Source organism: Hemicordylus capensis, chromosome 1, assembly GCF_027244095.1.
Source record: "Hemicordylus capensis ecotype Gifberg chromosome 1, rHemCap1.1.pri, whole genome shotgun sequence".
In the NCBI taxonomy this organism is placed as follows: Eukaryota; Metazoa; Chordata; class Lepidosauria; order Squamata; family Cordylidae; genus Hemicordylus; species Hemicordylus capensis.
Genome location: NC_069657.1, coordinates 231,392,385 through 231,412,544, shown reverse-complemented (window position 1 = coordinate 231,412,544; position 20,160 = coordinate 231,392,385). Strand labels below are relative to the sequence as shown.

General features: G+C 47.3%; 1 protein-coding gene and 1 long non-coding RNA gene across 2 annotated transcripts in view; one reads left to right on the top strand and one right to left on the bottom strand.

The window, feature by feature from the left end:
- Positions 1-20,160, top strand: part of LOC128333057 (uncharacterized) — a 108,790-nt gene that overhangs the window by 39,423 nt on the left and 49,207 nt on the right. The window contains exon 4 of the mRNA XM_053268126.1: positions 1,562-1,721. Coding sequence (XP_053124101.1) covers positions 1,562-1,721 — 160 coding nt within the window. The remainder of the gene's footprint in view (positions 1-1,561; positions 1,722-20,160) is intronic.
- On the bottom strand, positions 10,981-16,738 carry LOC128339388 (uncharacterized). The gene is made up of 3 exons (XR_008313022.1): positions 16,712-16,738; positions 14,502-14,615; positions 10,981-11,470 (listed from the first exon to the last, which is right to left on the bottom strand). It is a non-coding gene; the product is annotated as an uncharacterized LOC128339388 (long non-coding RNA).

Here is a 20,160-nt window from a genome sequence, read left to right as displayed (position 1 = left end):
CATGGGTTATCCTCTCTCAGGAGCTCCAGGCAGAACAGAAAGTAAATAGTTAAAAAACTAAGCCACACCCACTAGAGCCTGAGGGAGATAGACCCCACCCATTTCTTTCAGATGGAGACATAAGAGGACAAAGGCAGTACAAAAACAGTAGAAACAACAGGTCAGAATAAAAAGGCTTAAACATTCCAGAAAACCAGAGTGCAGAAACCAACTGTAGAACTAATTGTCAGACACCACCGCCTCATCAGAAGGTTATGCCCAGGTGGCCGCCTTGCAGATCTCTTCAACCGGGGCATTAGTGGAAACACCGCCAATGTTGCTGCTCCTCTAGTAGAATGTGCAGAGAGACGCATTGGCGGCTTCAACTTCTGAACCTCATAGGCCATCGATATACACACTTTAATCCACGTTGCAATAGTAGCTGATGATACTGGGACCCCCATGGAACGCGGGTTGAATGATACAAACAGCGTCTGACAATCTGAATGAGGCTGAGCGTCTAATATAGACCTTAAGACACTTCCTAACGTCCAACTTATGCCATTTCCAACCATAGGATGGACGGAATGAAGGCAGAATGAAGGCAGGAACACATCTTGCAATAGGTGGAAGGGGGACGCCAATTTCAGCCTCATGAAGGGGTCCGGAATGAGTCTGACGGCCTCTTTCTGAAATATACAATATGACTTGTTTACAGACAGCACCCACAGCTCCGAGATGCGCCATGCATAAGTGATGGCCACCAAAAAGCCCAATTTAAACTATCAGACCCTGATCGGAATAGTTGCCAAAGGTTCAAAAGGGGGAGCTTGCAGTGCCTTGAGGACAGTATGTAGGTCCCAAGAGGGGAAACTGTGCACTGTTGGAGGTGAAATCAGTGAGGCACCTCATAAGAACCTACGCAAGTGAGGATATGACTGAGATATCTTCTTTTCTCATGATAGCAATTCCACCAATGACAACGCCTGCCATTTCAGGATATTCGGACGCAGTCCCTTCTCTAGCCCTTCTTGTAAAAAGAGTAGGAGATGACATAACTTAGTCGTGCCCTTCAGAACGGAGTTGCGTGACATCCAGCGAAGGAATGCTAGCCATGTACATTGATAAATCCTCTCTGTCAACGACCTTCGCAACCCCAGCATAGTGCCAAGAACTCCCTCCGATTAGCCATTTTGGCTCAGTTTCCAAATGGCGAACGGTTTTGGAAACGGCGGCTTAGTTTTTTAACTATTTACTTTCTGTTCTGCCTGGAGCTCCTGAGAGAGGATAACCCATGAGATGTCCCTGGCCTCAGCAACCGAGAACCCCTTACTACAGAGATTTCTGGAGACACTCAGTTACTGGGTGCTATGCTAGTTCCTGGGTTAAGGTGACATCATGAACATGTGTTGCCAGGTGTAGATTGGCTCCTTTCATGTGTAGCTAACCTGGGGACATTGTTGGCATGCTGCTCTGTGATTTTTACATGCTGCCAATGTTGCCATGTATGCTGGGGTTGGGGGTGAGTCTGTCAGGATATACTATGTGAGGGTTTCAGCCCTATTCTTGGACATTACTGTAGATCACCCCAGCTATGGCCTGGCAAATCTGGACAGCTATATCCACCAGAGTTCTGGGAAAGGCACTTTTGTGAACTGTACAGAGATGAAGTAGGGGACCTCGGATTCCCCTGGCATGATATAAAGGATCTGCCCACCTTGTCGCCGGTAACGTCAGCAGAGGTCATGTATCTTGTTCTTTATGTATTATTTATTTTTCTATGTAAACGACTTTGAGAACTTTGGTTGAAGAATGGTGTATAAATATTATTTGTTTAGTAGTAGTAGTAGAACACCAAAATGACTTAGGCATGGCAGGGTCCCAAGCTTCCCCATTACTGAAAGCCTAAGGTACATAGTGTCACCTACTACAGCTGGAGGTCCCTAACCACAGAAGAGCTTTCACCATGATTCGTTGCAGCACCCTCCCTTCAGCAGTGTTAGAAGATTTAGGAAGATCCCCTTTCCAGAACAATTGTACCCTTGCGATGCTGGGCAAGTTGAAACCACTAAGCACATCCTCTTTCACTGTCTTTTAAAATAGAGACATCAGCAATAGTTTCATCCTACCTCACAGGGTTGTTGTGAGGATAAACATAACCATGTACTATAACCTCTGAGCTCCTCGGAGGAAAAGCGGGGTATAAATGTAAAAAAAAAAAGCTAAATAAATAAATAACATAAATCATCCCACTACTTACAAGGTTGCCAGGCTGCACAAGCCATTACTACTTTCTGACTGAAATCCCCTCATAATGCATAATGTTGCCAAGTTCTGTGTGGCAGTGTGCAAAATTTGTCAGGACCTGACCTCTGACAACACAGTTCATGCTTGTGCCGATGCCTCTGTAGTTAAGCAACTACAGGCCTGTCTCCAACCTTCCATGGCTAGGCAAGGTGGTTGAGAGAATGGTGGCCTCCCAGGTCCAGGTCTTGGAGGAAACTAATTATCAAGACCCATTTCAAACTGGCTTTCAGGGACTATGTTGGTCCTTTTGGATCTCTCAGTGGCCTTCAATACTGTTGACTGTAGTATCCTTCTGGAATGTCTGAGGAGATTGGGAGTGGAAGGCATTGCCTTGTAGTGTTTTCACTCCTACTTCATGGGCAAATTCCAGATGGTTAAGCTATTCACACAAGCAGAAAACAGGGTAACTTCCTGCATGCAGCTGTAACCCTATTTCAAGCCTCACAGCAAACACACAAGCATATGGTAAAGCCTCAGCAGATAACATGAGAGACTGACAATCAACATTACAAGATTTCCTTCAATGCAGGCAGCCACAGCTTGCAATGTTGGTCCTCCAGCCTTGCCTCTGGCAGAGCAGCCCTCTGAGTGGCCAGGAGTGATCACATTACCCAAGGAGACCACTTGGAGGGCCCAAAGCTGCAGTCCCGTTTTGCAGCTCCCTGATTGGTAGCCTGCAATCAACCCTTTCTTGGCAACCCCAGAACTGGCAAAGGCACTGAACTTTTCCCCAATGCCCCCAAACTCTTGCTCACAAGGCAGGGATGGAAGGAGAAAAGATAGCAGCTGGAGCTGCCAGCCAGCCCCAAAGGAAGAGCCAACATGAACACACACACACACACACACACACACACACACACCAAACACACACCCCAGAGCCAGGAGGGACATGGCAGATGCCCCCTGCCTGGTTCCCAATCACACTCCCACATCTGATGCAATGGCAGGTGAAGGCAGTTGCTGGATTCCCTTATGAGTCTCCCAGGCACAAGGCACACTCTCCTCATCTCCCCGTCTGCTTGCTCAGTAGGCATGCAGGGCTGGGCCACCCTACCCATTAAAGCTGGGCAAATGGCCACCCAGGGCACTAAGCTGGTGGCAAGGGTGATGACATGTGTCCTCCACCACCCCTGTCCGGTTGCCCTCCTGGATGGTAGTGCAGGCAGGCAACAGGGAGTGCTCACCTGCCCTCGCCACTGGTGCGAACAACCCCTTCTCTTGCTGCAGCAGGCTTGAGTAGGAGCTGGCTCAGCTTGAAGGCTCGTGCTTGAATGCAGAGGGAAGTCGGTCCAAGTTCGAGTCAGGCCAAGCCTGGCTTGAAACCCCAATTTACGAGTTGGCCTGAGGGGCTCAAGGGAGCATACCTGTGAAGGGTATACCTGGTAAGGATTGCCCGTACAAGTAAAAGTAAGCAGCAGGGGGGCAGGGGAAAGGTACCAATTACTTTTACTTTTAAAAACAAGCCACCAGTGGTGGCCGCAGGGAGGTTGTGGAAGGTGAGGGGAAAGGTCCTCCCTTCTACCTTCCCAAACCATGCTGTTGTGTGGTGGGATGGGGAGATGGAAGGCGATCACTCTTGCTGCCGCCGTCCCTATCACCCCATCCCACCACACAGCAGCCTGGTTTAGGAAGGTAGAAGGGGGAACCTTCCCCTCGCCCCCTCGCTGTTCCCGCAGCTGTGGCTATGGCCTCCGCAGTGGCACCCCCCAACATCCCACTGCATAGCGGTGGCGTGTAGAAGGTAAAAGGGGGACCTCGCCCCCTTCACTGCCACCGTAGGCAAGTGGCGACTCTGCCTTCCCATCACTCCGCCACTGCCACTCACTCCCAGCCTCCCAAATAACAGGTCAGTCAATCTGCAACCCATTTTGGGCCAATAAGGGGTATACTTGTGAGTCAAATGGGCTGTAACCCAAAATTTGGCTTTAAAAAAGCCAAATCTGGCAACATCGCTCTGCACGTGCACAGGGGCCATTCATGTTACCAAGTGAGTGGGTGTAGGAGGGTGGGCATGTGGGGGAGGGTGTCACCCATCACCCACCTGCCCTGATGCTGCCACTTACCGCTCTTGTAGTGCCAGTGAGGTGGGCAGGCTGGCAGGTGATTGGCAAAGTGTCGGCCGCCACCTGCCCACTCCCATTGCCACTGCTACCCTCTGCATTGAGATGGTAGTGCAGAAGGTGAGTGGGCAGGTGCAGTGGCACACCCAGGCAATTTGGGCTCCTGGACTGCCCCTGATGTGAGGCCCCCCACTGCGAACCCCTCCGTGACCGCGACCCCCCCCCACTGCTGTTGTCACTGCCATGAGGCCAAAGCACCAGCCTTTGCATGTATTCTAGTTACCATTCTAGTTCTAGTATTCTAGTTCTAGAACGCAGAACCAGCCTTAGTTTAATTGCCGAAGGGGCCGCATGGCCCCTTCGGCAGTTAAGCTGCTTCTCCCGAATGGAGCCTCAAGGCTTCGTTTGGGAGCCAGACCACGCCCCCCCCCGTGTCTGATGGCAGATGCGGGGGCGTGGCTATCCCCTGCATCTGATGTCAGATGCAGGGGGCGGGGCTATCGGGGCGCCCGCCGCGGCCGCACGCAGGCCACCGGCGGGCTAGCTACGCCCCTGGGGCCAAGAAAGGTGAGGCTGGCCCGTAGGGTTGCCAACACTTCATTGCCAGAAGGAGAGACACAAGTTTGGGGCTTGGGCCAGGAGGGGAGGAGGGGTGGGTCAGGGAGGGGGCAAGTGAGTGAGCAGGTGGGCAGGGAGGGGTTGAGCAAGCAGGCGAGTGATGGGGAGGGATGAGCGGGCAAGTGGCGGGGGTGGGTGGGTGGGTGAGCGGACAGGGTGCGAGTGAGCAAGCAGTTCCTCCACACCCAAACCATCCTCTCCACGGTGCCTCTTGCCACCCTACTCTATTGCCAGTTACTCTCTCTCTCTCCCATCCTTCTGCACTGCACCCATCTATCTGAGGGCCTTGGAATCCCCTTTCTTTCCAGGGATCTTGCACCGGGACTGCACCTCCTCCCTTGAGAAGCAGGCTTATCTCTCCACAAAGCTCACCCTGCCATGCCATCCTGCAGCACCCTGCAGTCATGCCTATCCCCCAACCAAAAGCCCCCAGGCTTCACTGTCCAGCCACCCCACCTCCTCTCTGGCAAGGGTGGCCATTGGGGACAAACAAGGGGGGATGTGTTAAAGAGGCTCAGAGGAGAAGCTCACATGGACTACAGTGCTTCAGAGCATGTGCAGAGAGAACTGCCTGAGGCCAAACATCTGCAAGGCTGCTGCCTTGAGTTCTTGTGCCCTTTTGTGTCAAAATGTCACCAAAATTTCACCCACTGGCAAGGAATACTCTTTGCTGTGTGCCCTGGCCCTGCTGCCTCTGGAAAGGGAGCACTGGTGGGTCCCCTCCAATGGAAACTGTTCTCCCCATGGCAGCTGCTCTCTCCCTTGATGCTGCCACCCTGCTGCAGGCTTCTTCTTACCATATAGTGGACAGACATACACTCCCTCATCTCCCCCTGCCCACTGGCACCAGGAAGGGGAGAGCAGCAGCCCCATCACCTGCGCAGTTTCCACCTGGAAAGGGCAAGGGGGCTGTTGCCTTGGGGGGGGAGGCATCACCTCTGAGGCAGCAGTGGGAAGAAGGAAACGGCATGGAGCTACTGCAGGCAAGAGGAGAAACACTCCTGCTCCTGTCCAGGGGACGGGAAGGAGCGTGGGAGGGCAGGGGTCTGTTTTCCCACTCACCCTAGGCACAGAACAGCCCCCCTTCCTGTGCCACCCTTATGGCTGTCTCTGTGGGGGGGGACATGCCCACTAGGTGAGTGTTCCTACATCTATTACCTGCAACTGTTTATACCGTGCACTGCCCAGGGGCTTGCATATGGGGCGGTATAAAACTGTTGCTGTCACACAAAAGGACTACATTCAGGTATATATGAATAAATAGATGAATGAATAGGTTGTGACCCACTCAGAGATATGTGCTTCCGACAGTCGGGAAAGTGTGCATGTCAAATTGGTAGCGACTGCTTCTGCAACTGCTGGGTTTGCCAAGCAATTGGATGGAGCTTGGGGTCCCTTCTTTTTAGGGGGCCAGTTGTCCCTAGTCCATGGGGGAGAGCTGGTCTTGTGTTGGCAAGCATGGGTTGTCCCCTTTGTGAAGCAGGGTCCATCCTGGTTTGCCTTTGGTGACTACATATGCGTCTGTGCAACTGTTCCCCTTAGGGGATGGGGCTACTCTAGGAAGGGCATTTGCATTCTTGCATGCAGAAGGGTCTGAGCTCCCTGCCTGGCATCTCCAGGTTGGGCTGATCAGGAATCCTGCCTGCAAGCAGGGGCGTATCTAGGGGTAGGGCAGGCAGGGCATGTGCCCCAGGCACCACTTGAAGGGGGCGCCATTTTGTAAAATTAATTTTTTAAAAAAATGGCTGCCAAAAACAAAATGGCCACTGTGCATGCTCAAATGGCCTCTGTGAGGCTCTAGGTCATGCCAGGCTTTGCAGAGGCCATTTGAGCATGCACGGTGGCCATTTTGTTTTCAGTGGCCTTTAAAAAAGATTATTTTAAAAAACGGCCACTGCACACACAGCGGGGTGAGGGGGAATCTTTGCAAAAAAATACCCAGCCTTTAGAAAGCCCCCCAAAGGGGCTACAGGTAAAAATAATAATAATAATAATAATAATAATAATAATAATAATAATAATAATAATAATAATAATATAATATAAGACACTGTACACATATTCAGATTGGCACTATGTACAGAGGATCAGGGCTTGTGAATACTGAGCTGACGCTTAAGAGCTAGGATTGTATTCATTTGCTCTTACTTTGCTTCTTGTGATGTGAGTTAAATGTGATGTCTTGCTAATATGGCTATTAATGGTGAGTTTGTCTTTGAATCAGTGTGAAACCCTTAATATTAAGGCCCACTGGGAGTTTCTTGCTCTCTTTCTCTCATTTTAACTGTCTTTCTGAAAGACTAGAATATATTCCAAGCAGTGACACAGTTTACTCTGCATATCCTTTAATTATTTACAGAGTATCTGGGAAAAGTCAAATTCTCCATTGATTTTTAAAACTTATGTAATGGTGATGCTACAATGCATAGTAGAGAATTAGACAGGCACTTCTGTTTAGTTTTCCAAGTACATCTCCACATAGTATTTGGGTATTTCATGAGCCCCCACATACTGAAATTTGTAGTTTTCCAGCATTTTTTGGTCTGGCTAAGTCCACTGTTTTTGAAATATTAAAAGATTAACAAGCTTGACTTGTATTTTTCAGCTGATATTATAGTAAAGTTATCTGAAAGATGGGTGTCAGATGCTTGGACAGGGGGCGCAATTTCAGTGTTTGCCCTAGGCGCTATTTTCCCTAGATACGCCTCTGCCTGCAAGCCTTGGGAAGCCACTGCCAGTCTGTGTAGACAGTACTGAGCTGGATGGACCACTCAGTGGAAGGTAGCTTCCTATGTTCCTATTTTCCCTTGAGCTCATTTGCAAGGTGCCTGACACTTTAAGAAATTTGATTGAGTGCTCAGTGCTGTTGCTGGGCAGGCTTTTTCCAAGCATTCTCTTTGCTTTGCAGGGCACTCTGGTATCCAGGCTTTATGGTAGCTCTGTGAAGAGGAGGAGAGAGAGCCTCTAGCAGCATCCCATGGCTCTACACGGGCACTGGGAGGGGGTAGGCAACCTCCTCTGCTTGCTAAACCTGGTTTTAGAGGTGGGTCTGGGAACTGGGTGACCTGTTTTGACAGAGCCTGATTTGAGGTCTTGCCGAGGTTCCACATGGGATTGCTTCAGTCCTCAAGCCCTGTTTGTCTCCTGGAGACAGTTCTTCAAAATCTGAGCTTTTGTATGGTGTCTCTCAGGGCGCCATATTGTCTCCATTGTTGTTTAACATCTACATGAAGCCACTGGAAGAGATCATCAGGAGATTTGGTACATGGGAGCCAGTGTGGTGTAGTGGTTAGAGTGCTGGACTAGGACCGGGGAGATCCGAATTTAAATCCCCATTCAGCCATGATGCTAGCTGGGTGACTCTGGGCCAGTCACTTTTCTCACAGCCTAACCTACTTCACAGGGTTGTTGTGAGGAGAAACTTAAGTATGTAGTACACTGCTCTGGGCTTCTTGGAGGAAGAGTGGGATATAACATATTAATAATAATTAATAATAATAATATGCTGATGACACCCACATTTATTTTTCCATGTCAAGCTCATTGGGAGAAGGCCTGCCTCCCTAAATGCTGGCCTGTGATGGCAGTGATGGGTTGGATGAGCGATAATAAACTGAGGCTGAAGCCAGATAAGTCAGAGGTACTTATTGTGCAGGGTCAGAACTCAGGAGATGATTTTTATCTGCTTGTTCTGGATGGGGTCATGCTCCCTTGGAAAGAACAGGCATGCAGTCTGAGGGGCTTCTGGATCTGAACCTCTCCCTGGTGAGGTGGTGTAGTGGTTAGAGTGCTGGACTAGGACCGGGGAGATCTGAATTCAAATCCCCATTCAGCCATGATGCTAGCTGGGTGACTCTGGGCCAGTCACTTCTCTCTCAGCCTAACCTACTTCACAGGGTTGTTGTGAGGAGAAACTTAAGTATGTAGTACACTGCTCTGGGCTTTGGCCAGAGGTGCCTTCTATCAGCTTCAGCTGATATGCCAGCTGCATCCGTTTCTTGAGATGAATGACAGAACGGTGAGATCATCTGGAGAGGTTCGTCTATGGCTACCACTGACTTGTCTGGTGGCTACTTGGAGATGGGACCTTCTCTGTTGCTGCACCTGGGGTTTGGAATGCGCTCCCTGTTGAAATAAGAACCTCCCCATCTCTAAAAAGGCACTGAAGACATATTCGTTCACCCAGGCTTTTCATCTGATTTATAGTTTTTAATAATTTTAATGTTATGTTTAAAATTTTAATATTAATGATTTTAATGTTTAAATGATTTTAATTGTAAACTGCCCAGAGATGCAAGTTTTGGGCAGTATAGAAATATGTTACATACATATGTACATACATACATACTCACCTGCTCCCCATTCGTACTTATCTTAATTTTAATTTAAAATTAAATCCTATTGTTAACTAATGTTATAGTTTTTTAAAAAAAACAAATGTTAGTTTACTCTTTTATACTCTGATATCAACTTCAAACTATCTTCATAGACAGGGGTTGTTTTTAATCATACAGCTATTTATCTCTTAGCGTCTATGTTTTACCTTATCACATTTTTAATTTTTAAATTTTTAACCAATTTCATAGCTTTTCTTAGTTTTATAGCAATATGATTTTAGTATGCTATAGTCACTGTCTTCTAAGTCCTCATAGCTATTGACTGTTTTTAAACTATAATTTTATAGTTGTAATATTTTGCTTCTGATATATGCTGATGTATGTTATGAGTTTTTATGTATGCCTTATTAGTGGTGAGTCCGAACTGGTCCGGCGGCCATTCTAAGGAATGGCTGAACTGCCGGACCGGTTCGGCTCTTGGTGGTTCGGGTCCGGGTGGGGGGTATGACTTTAAGGGCGGGAGGGCTTGTTTACCCCTCCCGCCTCTTCGGCCCCCTCCAGCGCCCGTATTTAACATAAAAGCGGGGCGCTGGAAACCAGCCGCCCCCGCCGCCGCTACCGCCGCCCCCCCGAGCAGATTAACGATTAAGGGTGCCCCTGCCGTCGCCCGCCCACCCGCCCGCCAGCCAGCCCTCCCTCCCAGCTGCCCGCCCGCCCGAGTGTTTCCTTACCCAATGCTTGAAGTAAACGAGAGGAGCTACCGAACGGAGCTCCTCTCCGTTAGCAAGACCTCCAGAAGACTGAAGGTGCTTTGCGCGCGCGCATGCGCGCGCCGCAAACGACACCAGAGGCCCGGTCTACCCGCCGGGAAAAGGCCGGGTAGACCGGGCCTCCGATTGCCGGAGGCCTGGTCTACCCGGCCCGGCAGGGTAGACCGGGCCTCCAGCGATCGGAGGCCCGTTCTACCCGGCCTTTTCCCGGCGGGTAGACCGGACCTCCACTGTCTTTTGCAGCGCGCGCATGCGCGCGCGCGCAAAGCACCTTCAGTCTTCTGGAGGCCTTGCTAACGAGAGGAGCTCCGTTCGGTAGCTCCTCTTGTTTACTTCAAGCATTGGGTAAGGAAACACTCGGGCGGGCGGGCAGGCAGCTGGGAGGGAGGGCTGGCTGGCTGGCGGGCGGGCGATGGCAGGGGCACCCTTAATCGTTAATCTGCTCGGGGGGGGCGGTGGTAGCGGCGGCGGGGGCGGCTGGTTTCCAGCGCCCCGCTTTTAAGTTAAATACGGGCGCTGGAGGGGGCCGAAGAGGCGGGAGGGGTAAGCAAGCCCTCCCGCCCTAAAAGAAAGGGGCCCCCGTCGGTGCCGGTCCGGACCGTGCACATCCCTATGCCTTATGCTGGTCAAAGACCGCAATAAAGATATTGATTGATTGATATGGGAGGGTTCTCATAACCCACGCAAGGCTGGCTGCCTAGGTATTGATATCTGCCATAAGCCCACAGCATACTCTATGGCAACTGCCACAGGGAAGCATCTTTTAATGGAAGCCATGCTTCCACTTTAAATGTATAAACAGCTCTTCATGCTGCGAAAGTACAGCATACAAGCCATGTATTAGTACTATCAAAGGTCTGCAGGACACAAGGTCATTATTCTCAGCAGCTGAAATGACATGAAAAGTGAGAGAGTTAAAAGACAAGTTGTTTTTATCACATGATGAGATAGCCAGCCACACTAATACAGTATTCCACTCTAATGTGTAAGTTAATTTAATTGTACTTCTGTTAAGCACAGTAATAAATCATTATTGCTTCTTAACACAGCAATCTGTCAAATGTAAAATAATTACAGGCACAGTTCAGTTTGATAGAATAACTATAGAAAGATTTCCATATACAACTACAGCCTAAACTACATAAGGCTACTTTCTAATCTGATTAAAGAAATCTTAGTTGATTTATTGGAAGAGCTTTAATTGATACACTGATAATTCATTAAATGCATAAATTTGCATACGAATAAAACAACATTTATGAAGAGAAAGATGTACATTGCAGTTTATAAAGGAGTTGAAGTCCTGCTGAAGATCTTAGCACAGTCGATATTCCATAAATACTGACATGGTTGATGGACAAGTACTCAAGGAGCCTGCTTGATCACTTTCCCAGAGGTGCTGTTTCAAGTTTCATTGGGAATAGGATGGGGAGAAAGAAATTTCAGCAGATGAGCCAAGATTCATAGCAAGGTTCAGAGGTCTGCTCGTGAACATATTGGAGACTCAATTTGCAAAACAAAAACAACCCTTCCCAACCTAACCATGCATTTAAAGTGTATTTATTGTGATTGTTTTATATAATACATAAAATAATATATAAAATATATATATGCTTGGGCCTCACTTACTGATTCACTCACATTGACTGACATGAAACTCCAAGACTAAATCACAAGATAGAAACATGCTGTTTTCTCATGTAGGTTCCAGATCTTGCCCAGAGTAAAGGGGGGGGGGGATCCAACCAAACACACACACACCCGCTGCCTCACACACACACACAAAATCATTACTTTCCTGGGAAATGTGGGGAAAGCTCTCCCATTGGCCATGTGATTCCCCCATGGGGAATGAACCTGCATAAAGCTAGGAAATGACTAGAGTCACATGGTCACAGCAGTTCTCAGGGGGTTGGCAATGGCAGGGGAAAATACCTGTTAAAAATGGTGAATGACACTGCCACTGGCACCCAGGATCCTGAGGGAAGTCCAGGAGGGTGATGGGGTCCTGAAGGGAGGCTGCCCCACATCTGCTGCTCAGTTACTATCCACAGATGAGTTGTGGCTATTTGAGTAATCAGCACGGCACTCAACTGCTGTGCAGACTACTCAAATGGCTGACACACATATGCGGAGAACAGCTGGGTGGGGTGGTGGCCTCCCTGCAGGATCCGGTCTATCTACCAGGCTTCCCAAGGATAGTGGGTGCCAGCAGTAGTGATGTTTGCCATTTTCCACAGGCATTTCCCCCTACCCCCACCAGTAGAAGGTTTGCACAGTGTAAGTTGCTTTACTACTGCGTGTTCTGTAACACACACACACACACACACACATACACTTGATTAACAAACAGAAATATAATGTGCAAGGCATTTTGGCTTAAAGGTACAGCAGCTGCAGTAACAGTTATAGAATGTCCGCGATGGAGTGTTCTGCAGTCTAGGATTGGCTGATGCAGACATCATGTGCTATCTTTGAGGCTGAGGCCTTCAGGGCTCGGTGTCCTGGGTGCATGGACCCAAAAGCTATCTCTTGCTACCAATTTCACTGCATCCGATGGTATCTCTATTGCAGTGACTGACAAGTCAATCACTGTGTAGGACTGGAAGAACATATGAAATCAAGCAAGATCCTGTCATGTGATCTACCTGATTGAGTGCAAATGACCATGATGCAATATTCAGTATGTGGGTAAGTCAACAAGTGACCTACATACACACTTTCATGATAACAAGTCTGCAATTTTAACAAAAGAATTAGACCAACCAGGAGTCAAACTTTTTAACACTGGCAAACACACACAATCTGACTGCAACAGAGATGTCATTGGCTGCAGCGAAGTTAGAAGCAAGATAGAGCTTCTGGATCCATGCACGCATGACACTAGCCCCTGGAGGCTTCAGCCTCGAAGATAGCCCATGGATGTCTGTAGCAGCCAATCCTAGACTGCAGAACACTCCATCACAGACATTCTATAACTGTTACTGCAGCTGCTGCACCTTTCATATAATATCAGAGCAAATGAAGAAGACAGAAGCTGAAACATCTTGCACATGATATTTCAATTTATTTCTCAACAATGAATTTGTACTATTCTTTTTAATTAACTGCAGCTTTCTGGGATCCAGAAAATATTTGTATGGAGTTCTGTTTGAAGCTTTAAAAATAATCTGCCCATAAACTAAAGCTGCTTGCATCCTACTAGGATTCAGACATCTCCAATCAAGTACTACAAAGTGCTCAAAACCAACCCATATACTTATGGGTTGTGCATGTACATATGCATGTCCATACATAGTACAAAAAGATGACTGACAACAGAGATGGTTAGATGAAATCAAATTTTAGTTGTATGTTTCTGCTTACACTTTCACCAGTGTAAGATAGATTTTTTTAAAAAAAGGTTGTGTGAGCACAAACAGCTCACAAGGTGGTGGTTAAGGGCAGGTGACAGGAAAAGAATGATGGACAGGTGTTGTAAATGGACGTTGCAGATTATGTATTACTAGTATTTTGAAGCCCATTATAATAACGGGCGCTAGCCTTTTCCTCTCCCCTTTTCTGATTTTTTTTTTTTAAATACTGCTGCCACCGTTGCCGCCGAAGTCCCACCCTCCCTCCCTCCCAACTTCCGAAACCACCTTACCCCGGCCCGTGACAGTTGAGCAAAGGAAGACCTCAATTGAAGAGGGAAAGAGGAGCTCGCAAGCAGTGCTCCTCCCTCTGCAAAGCCTCTTTCCGAACTGGCGCTTGGGGCGGAAAGGACGCCTCTTGCAAGTTCGATCCTGACCAGGGGCTCAAGGTTGACTCAGCCTTCCATCCTTCCGAGGTCGGTAAAATGAGTACCCAGAATGTTGGGGGCAATATGCTAAATCATTGTAAAACCGCTTAGAGAGCTCCGGCTATAGAGCGGTATATAAATGTAAGTGCTATTGCTATTGCTATATCGGAATTGACTAACCATGGCTTGCAATCAGCCAGAAAAACAGTAACCATCATTTGAAGTGGATTTGCAAACCATGGTCTGAACTAATCACTCCATTTCTGGAGACCCTTGCACCATAGAAATGAGAGTGCTGAACAGATGGAAGACAAGAGCAAATTCGTCAGCTCTAAACAGTGATTGGCTGAGCTACTAGAAAGTGAAAACTGATAAGCAAGGTTTGGCTGTACATTTGGAAGCCAATATTGTGATTCAGATTCAGATCATGGATAGCACAGACCATGGTTTGGCATAACATCTTAATCAAGTTACTCAATTATCTTTATACTAGCTGGGCCGGGTGCAGAGCATCTACACCTCTAGTCCCCCCCATATGCCCACTGCCGCCGTTTTCCCGCCCGCCACCACTGCTTTCTCCCTGCCCATCTGCCACTGCCATTTTCTTCCTTCCCCTTCCCGCCCCCACTGCCACTCTCATGCTTCCCACCTGCCTGGCTGCCCATCTGCAAGTCTTTCTGCTGCCGTTTTCTTCTCTCCTGCTGGAAGCTAGCACAAGAACTCTCGTGAGAGCTGCCACACATAGAATTAGCTATGGATACTTCTAAGAGAAATATTCCGTTATATCAGTTATATATACACCATCTAGAGAGCACATTATCAAGCAGTATTAAAATATCATACATACATAGTTTTTTTATAGCCTCCTGCTCTGATAGTGATTATTTTTCTGTAACCCTGTTTCTGAAGCCCTCCTGAAGGTCATTTATCTATGAAGGAGACTCTCTATTTCAACCTGATATAAGGCTTTCTCGTGTAAGATAGAATGCATATTTGGAAAATACAACTGTTGGAGCTACTGTACACTGTAGAATTAGGTATAACTTGTTGGGGTTCTGACTCTAAGCCTGCTATTACATACAGTGTTGCCAAATTCTGTGCAGCAGCCTCCAAAATCCATTGGGTGGGTCCAACCAATCCAAGTCTGACCTTCTGCTGGCTCCTGCGTGATACAATGCTTTCATCCAACACAGCGCACCATCCGAAAGACTTATGCTCCTCCCACTTTTTGTGCACTATAACTTTGCGCTTTTTATATATAGTTATATAGTCTTGTGGTATTTATCACTTAGGTTTTTATGCAATTACACATTTTGTACTTTTAATCCCTTTTAATCCTTTTTATACCTTTATGTCTTGTATGCTTTTTAAGGCTATTTTATGCCTTTTATGCCTTTAAATGCTTTTTAATGTTTCCTTAGGACCTTTAACATATCATTATGCACTGTGAAATGACCCTCTGTATTTTATGCTGAGGGAGGGGAAATCTGCCAACCGTCAAGCCCCTGCCCTCCACCCCCACCACAGAAGAAGCTTCCCTTGCAGGAGAGCACCTCTGTACCACCAGGCTCTGCACCAGTCCCAGTGGACCCACCCCACCCAATGGACCTGCCACTGGTCCTGGACCTTTCTTAGAGGCAGCAGGCTCCTCTGGATAGGAAAGCCTTCATGCCACTGCCTCACCTGTGTCAAAGAATTCGCTGCTCGGGACCTGTGGAACTCCATGCGGGCATCTTCTCTCCCCCCCCCCATTCTGGCCTCCTGTACCATCTTGGGGATGCCTGGCTCCATCTTGGGGATGCCAGCTCTTCCTGCCACCCTGCTGTGAGCTTTGCTTGCCACACGACGCTCAGACATTCCCAAAGTCCCCAGGGGCTTTATTATTATTATTTTTAAAAACCACAGTTATTTGAAAAAACCCTATTTAAAACAAGCCTAACCGTCAACTCAGAACAATAAATTACAATAAAATACAATGCAATAAAATACACAAGGGAGGGCAACCAAGGGGGAACCTGTAAAAACAAGCAACAACCTGTAAAAAGAAAACACAGAAAATATACTTCCCCACACCCAAAGGAGGCCCTATTTAAGAAAAACTAAAGGGGACAAAGGGGGCAACAAAAAATAAGCACTTAACCCCTCATTGTCCAGAAGATTTTCTGCCCCACACACAGGTCAGGAGAAAAAAGAAGGATTCAAGACCAGTGCCTGGCTGGCACAGCACTGGAGGGCATGCACAGCTGGGGTAGAGGTAGGGCAAAATGAACAGCTTTCCAGCTTATCATGCACCCAGACAAAAAACTCAAGTAAACACTGAATTTTTTTTAAGTTGATGGGGGGGAAAGGGCTGTGGGGTAGAGGTGAGGGCAAAAGGAAGGGGAGGGGAGGGGAGGACAGTGGGGAGAGGTGCTGCTCAACTCTGGAGCAGGTGGTGTGCTATGCACATCAAGAAAGGGGTTAAAGAAAAGCACCTACTCCAGAGGACCCCCCCCAACCCCCCATTAAAAATAACTGGCAGTGGCAGCTGCTGAGCTGAAGACTCAAATCTCAACTCAGCCAAAGCAGCAGCCACACCAGAAGCAAAAAACGTGGGGGGACAGTGGGGACTGGAGATGAAATGGAGAGGGAAATGGGCTAGAGAGAGGCCTCAGGCCAAAGGGCCTGGGGCCCCCACTCCAGAGCAGAAGAGGGGAGAGACAGACACTGGGCTTGGGGAGAATACAGCAGCAGAACAAACACACACACAATCACTCCAGGGGGGAAATAGTTTAAAGCAGTGGGGTGGAATGGGGGGGGGCAGAAAAACAGGCAGAAGCGAACAAAAACAAACAGCATGTCTGCCAGGCAGACTCTTACCAGCACCAGCAAGCCAAGGAGGACTGCAGCCAGAGTAATTTTGCTAGGCCAGAGGCTTGCCTTTAAATAGGTTTTGAAACTCCCTCCTTTTTGGAGCCCCCTCCTTTGCCCTCCCCCTGGCCAATAGGGTGCCAGTTCTCAAGGACTGGAACCACTGCATAGCCTACCAGAGAGCCATATTCATCTGGCCAATCAGGGAAGCATGAGCTCAGCCAATGAAATCAAGCAATACAAGTCACACAAAATGGAGGATAGGACCTAAAATGGAGTCTAGAATCTTCAAACCGGTTCAAACCAGTTCAAACCAAACCTGGCATGATCGGTTTGAACTCAGACCGGCATTGCCAATGCAATGCCCTGTTTGGTCTGAGTTGGAACCTGTTTGTACATCCCTAGTGTATAGGTGTCTAGATATCAATGCCAGAGGCCTCCGGGCCAAAATGAGTGAGCTGGAATACTTGGCTACTAATGAAAACATAGATATAGTGAGTGTAACGTAAACCTGATGGAACGGTGCGAACCAGTGGGACACGATTATTTCTGGATATAAACTCTATAGAAGGGACAAGGAGGGGAGGATTGGGGGAGAAGTGGCACTGTATATCAAAGAAGGGATAAATTCCAATAAGCTAGAAAACCTAAGTGGACCAGAATCTTCTACAGAATCATTATGGGTAACATTACGAGGACTGAAAAGAAATGTGTTACTAGGCACGGGCTATTGCCCTCCGGATCAAAGCTCAGAGAGTGACCTGGAAGTGGAGAAACAAATGGAACAAATTCCAGGGTTTTTAACTGTTTAATTTTTTAACTGTTAACTGTTGATTGGTTTTATGCTGTTTTTATAGTTGTGATTTTAATTGTTTTTATTTTGATGTAAACCATCCTGAGCCATTTTTGGAAGGGTGGTATATAAATTGAATGAATGAATGAATGAATGAATGAATCAAAGAGAGACAGGGCAGTAATAATGGGTGACTCCAACTACCCACACATAGACATTTACCCACACATAGGTAAATTCACATTCAGGTAATGAAAGGGAGGGCAAATTTCTAGACATGCTAAATGACTGTGCCTTAGAACAGTTAGTTGTGGAACCAATCAGAGAGATGGTGACCTTGGACTTAATCTTGAGTGGTGCCCAGGACTTGGTGTGAAATGTCAGAGTTGTTGGGTACCATTGGGTAGCAGTGACCATAGTGTGATCCAATTTAGTATATATGCAAGTGGAGAGAGGAGAGCAGGTCTTGTGGTAGCAAGCATGACTTGTCCCCTTAGATAAGCAGGGTCCACCCTGGCTGCATATGAATGGGTGAGCACTGTAAGATATTCCCCTTAGGGGATGGAGACACTTTGGGAACAGCAGAAGGTTCCAAGTTCCCTTCCTGGAATCTCCAAGATAGGGCTGAGAGAGATTCCTGCCTGCAACCTTGGAGAAGCCGCTGCCAGTCTGTGTAGACAATACTGAGCTAGATGGACCAATAGTCTGACTCAGTATATGGCAGTTTCCTATGTACTATGTTCCTAAGTGGAGAATTGTCAAGGAAGTCCAACACAGATGCGTTGGACTTCAGAAGAGGAAACTTCTCAAAAATGAGGGGGCTGGTAAGAAGGAAGTTGAAAGGGAAAGTCAGGAGGGTCAAATCAGTCCAGAAAGCATGGAACTTATTTAAAACCACAATACTAGAAGCACTGTTGGAATGTATACCAAGAAGGAGGAAAGATACCACCAAATTCGGGCGGATGCCAGCATGGCTAACAAGTAGAGTCAGGGAAGCTATAAAAGAGAAGAAGACTACCTTCAGAAAATGGAAGTCCTGCCCAAATGAAGAGAACAGGAATGAACATAAACTCTGGCAAAAGAAATGCGAGGAGACAATTAGGGATGCAAAAAGAGTTTGAGGAACATATAGCTAGAAGTGTCAAGGGGGATAAAACTTCTTTAAATATATCAGAAGTAGAAAACCTGCCAGGATTGGCTACTTAGATGATGAGAGGGATTATTTAGGAGGATAAGAAGACTGCAGAGAAGTTGAATGAGTTCTTTGCATCTGTATTCATGCCGGAGGATACTGACCATATACCCTCTCCGGAATTGATGAGAGGGATTATTAAGGAGGATAAGAAGATTGCAGAGAAGTTGAATGAGTTCTTTACCACTGAGCCCCTGGTGGCGCAGTGGTAAAACTGCCGCCCTGTAACCAGAAGGTTACAAGTTCGATCCTGACCAGGGGCTCAAGGTTGACTCAGCCTTCCATCCTTCCGAGGTCGGTAAAATGAGTACCCAGAATGTTGGGGGCAATATGCTAAATCATTGTAAACCGCTTAGAGAGCTCCGGCTATAAAGCGGTATATAAATGTAAGTGCTATTGCTATTGCTATTGCATCTGTATTCATGCCGGAGGATACTGACCATATACCCTCTCCGGAATTGAGCTTTTCAGGTTTAGTGACTGAAGAACTAGGCCAATTTGAGGTGACAAGGGAAGATGTTCTAAACTGTCTTGAAAAATTAAAATTAACAAATCACCGGGGCCAGATGGCATCCACCCAAGAGTTCTGAAGGAACTCAAATGTGAAATTGCCTGTCTTCTCCTAGCAAAAATATGTAATTTGTCCCTAGAATCAGGCTCTGTACCAGAGGACTGAAAAGTAGCCAATGTAACTCCAGTTTTCAAAAAGGGATCCGGGGGGATCTGGGAAATTACAGGCTGGTCAGCTTAACTTCAGTGCTGGGTAAATTGATGGAAAGCATAGTTAAGAACAAAATTGTTAAACATGTACAGTAGAAGAAAAGACCTTGTAGAAGGAGAACCAGCATACTTGGACTTCCAAAAAGCTTTTGACAAATTTGCCCACCTAAGGCTCTTGAGTAAACTTAGCTGTTGTGGAATAAGGGGAGACATGTGTGGATTGGTAACTGGTTGAAGGACGAGAAACAGAGAGTAGGAATAAATTGACAGTTTTCACAATGGAGCTAGGCAGGAAGTGCGGTCCCTCAGGGATCAGTACTGGGACTAGTGCTTGTTCATAAATGATCTAGAAGTTGGGGTAAGCAGTGAAGTGGCCAAATTTGCGGATGGCACCAAACTATTTAGGGTAGTGAAATTCAAAACAGATTGTGAGGAGCTCAAAAAGATCTCACCAAACTGCGGGAGTGGGTAACAAAATGCCAAATGTGGCATTTGTAAATGTGATTTGTAAAGTCTAAGGCAAGTGTAAAGTGGTGCACATTGGGGCAACCTCCCCCCCCCCCGCCGCAACTTATATGTTGATGGGATCTGAGCTGTCGGTGAGTGACCAGGAGAGAGATCTTGGAGTTGTGGTGGACAGCTCATTGAAAGTGTCGACTCCATGTGCAGCAGCTGTGAAAAAGGCTAATTCCAAGCTAGGAGTCATTAGGAAGGGGGATTGAAAATAAAAAATGCTAATATTATAATGCCATT